Here is a 2,957-nt window from a genome sequence, read left to right as displayed (position 1 = left end):
GGAATAAAGAGAAAGTTTAGACCAGCTTATGGGTTGTCAGTCGGTTAAACTAATAAAAACATATACCAGGAAAAATGGGGGCAGAATGAAGAAAAAGTTTCGATACAGCTTATGGGTTGTCATACGGATTTTGCCATTTTGTCAGTGCTGGTCGTCATAAATGTGATTGCTGGCTATGCAAGTGTCAACTGAAAGCGATGTGAGCGTTATGTCATATGGTTGGCTTATTCACTCTCTGCTTAAAATTGCTAAATTGTCGCCCAAAGACAAAAAGTTTTCCAGAAGCCCTTCGTTATGGAGTTGGATACGAAGTCTATTTTGTCTGTGACAGAGACATTGGTGAAGGAGTGATGCCGTGAGAGATCAAGTAGCCAAGAGTCCTGAAATGCAATCAAAGCAGGAGTAGTATAACTACACGCCATTCCATTGATACATAGCACGGAAATTTTCCATTGGCAGGCAGATCAGTTGGGAATCCATGGCCACCATTGGAAGTCGATTGGATTTACTGCTCTGCCTTCTTCTCCTGCACTCTGTTCTCTGCTCTTCTGACACTTCACTCTTGGTATTAATATTCAATACTTCAAAAAATATTCCAATTTCACAACAACATTCAATTCAAGTGATGGATTTGTGACATAAATTGCTTAGTTCATGCCAAGACATTTACTGTCAGTAGAATGTCAGTGAATCAATTAATTCTAATACTGCTGTTGTTGTTAATGGAGTGCAGAAGGACTGTAGCAATCGGTGCGAGTCGAAATTCTGCAGAGGTCTGCCTCGTTATCTTTAACTTTTATAAATTAAAATGTGGAATGGAATACTAGATTGTGTTGAAGTGTGATTGTTGATGTTAAGCAAAGTGATTGGGGTGTGATTATTGATGTTTAAGGGATTAGTTTAACAAAATAGTGTTAATCCTTTGAAGTATTTTGGGATTCTTTTGTGGGTTTGTTTATTAGAGGTTCATCTATATTTGTGGCTCAGCATTTCTTCCATTTTGACCAGATTTTCCTGATCACCGATTTTGTTTTTTCTTAAAGATTTAAATAAATAAGCTATGGAGTATTATATTTTGTTAGTTGGACTGCTGTTAAGTTTCTGGCTAAATTTTTTATATAGATGTCCAGCTTTTTACAATTATAATTTCACACATTCTTTCCATTTCAGGGAAGGTCTTCCTTCAAAAATAAATGTGAGTATTGATGTATTTTAATTGCAGAGGCCCCAATTCTAAGGTACGGGCGATACTGCGGAGTATTTTACACGGGATGCCATGGAGAAGCTCCCTGCGATGGATTGGACAGCTGCTGCAAAAATCACGACTATTGCATCACCCGAACGCGCAATTACCTGAACGTCCAGTGCAATCAGAAATTGCTGGACTGCCTGAGCGCTTACGTTACTTCTGGACAACCTCAGTTCGCAGGCGCCACGTGTCGCAGGAAGACGGTGGTGAATACCGTCGACTATGCTATAAAGGCAGGTGTGTGGATCGGAAGAGGGATTCCGCCCCAAGACCTCCAAAACTCCTCAGCCTCCATAGATTTTCACGGCCCCTAATAAAACGCATTGCTTCACATATGATTTCAGAGTTGGTATTGTTGTTTGAAGCCTACTGCGCAAAACATTTAGGTGATAGCGGCCATGTATATTAAACAGAGGGGGAGTCGAGAAGTTCATTCGGCCTTTGAAACCCTTACTGTCCTGTAGTAGAGTGGGAGTAAATCTGTTAGCAATAAGATGGGAACGGCAAGGTCATCTAGTGGTTGGACCTAAAATTTATACTTCTTTATTATACAAATTTTACTTCTGTAAACTCTTGTTCATTGGTGAAAGAGCCCTCGTTCGTTGGAAAGTAGCTTGGATAACGAGGACTTCCAAAAGAATCACTAAAGAATTACCAAAAACTTAGTAAATTATTAATTCTTTTTTCATTTTCTAGCCATGATATTAGTTTGAACTTAATAAAATGAATATCTTCTACATAATTGTTTATTTGACCCCTCTAACAGTTTTAGATTGGAAATTTTGAAATGGAAAACAACATATGTTTTATGCCTATATGTTTGTTCGGACTTTTCAAGATCAACAAGCTAATAAATTATGGATTGATTAACAAAAGGAAGCATCTTGGATGCGAGAGATGATGATGAAATCAAATATTAGAATATACAAGGAACTGCAAGACCAAAAAGTTAGTAAAGGATGCATGGAGCATTTACTTGTTGGGATGATGAAAGCAAATGGGTACTGAACACAAGGTGTTTGTCATAATGTATTTGTTTTATCTGTTTTATGTTCAGACAAAAACAGACACAAAGATTTTGAGAATGAAAGTTGTCTTTTTCTAAAATAGTAATGGAAAAAGCAACCCAGTATAGTAGATATTTATAGAATATTATATAAGAAAGAGGTTGCATCAATTTTAAATAGTAAGGTTAAGCAATAATGATACTCAAACCACAAGTCAAAAATTCAAAGAGAGAGCTGCAATTGGAAAAGAATATGAATATGGAAAAATCTTTATTAATACTTGCTCACGGAAGCATTGTTGATGTAATGAGAGAAAAATGGAAATCTAGCACATATAGGCAGGAATATGAAGGTAAATATCTTGAAGGAAAGGGAGTGTGGCTTCAAGATTGATGAAGAGATTCATTCAAAATTTAGGTCAAATTTTGAAATGGAAAATAAGTCATAATAGAATATATCAACAAAAAACTGAACTAGGTTATGAAAGGGAAAGGTTATGGAAGCATTTGATGAAAATTTCCAATTGGGATTATCAAGAAATAAATAAAAAGAATCAGAGGCAAATCTCAGGTGTCTAGAAACACCTATGTAAGCAAAATAATTTGGAAACTAAAGACACATGAACAAGAGGTCATGAAATTTTTTTCCCCTGAAGTCCGATGGAGGAGAATCTCTTCAAAGTCAATACAACCTAAAATGTC

General features: G+C 36.4%; 1 protein-coding gene across 1 annotated transcript; it reads left to right on the top strand.

The window, feature by feature from the left end:
- The first annotated feature begins 314 nt into the window (after window positions 1-314).
- On the top strand, window positions 315-1,669 carry LOC149159014 (phospholipase A2-alpha-like). Its single transcript, XM_089433428.1, has 3 exons — window positions 315-565; window positions 734-773; window positions 1,223-1,669. The coding sequence occupies exons 1-3, from the start codon at window positions 479-481 to the stop codon at window positions 1,561-1,563; spliced, it is 468 nt and encodes a 155-aa protein (XP_089289554.1). The 5' UTR covers window positions 315-478; the 3' UTR covers window positions 1,564-1,669.
- The last annotated feature ends 1,288 nt before the right edge of the window (window positions 1,670-2,957 follow it).

The sequence above is a fragment of the Pinus tabuliformis genome, chromosome 5_2 (assembly GCF_031772625.1).
Source record: "Pinus tabuliformis cultivar Carrire ecotype Pingquan chromosome 5_2, CPIR1, whole genome shotgun sequence".
Lineage (NCBI taxonomy): Eukaryota > Viridiplantae > Streptophyta > Pinopsida > Pinales > Pinaceae > Pinus > Pinus tabuliformis.
The sequence above is the reverse complement of the archived record's forward strand: the minus strand, read 5'-3'. Positions and strand labels throughout refer to the sequence as shown.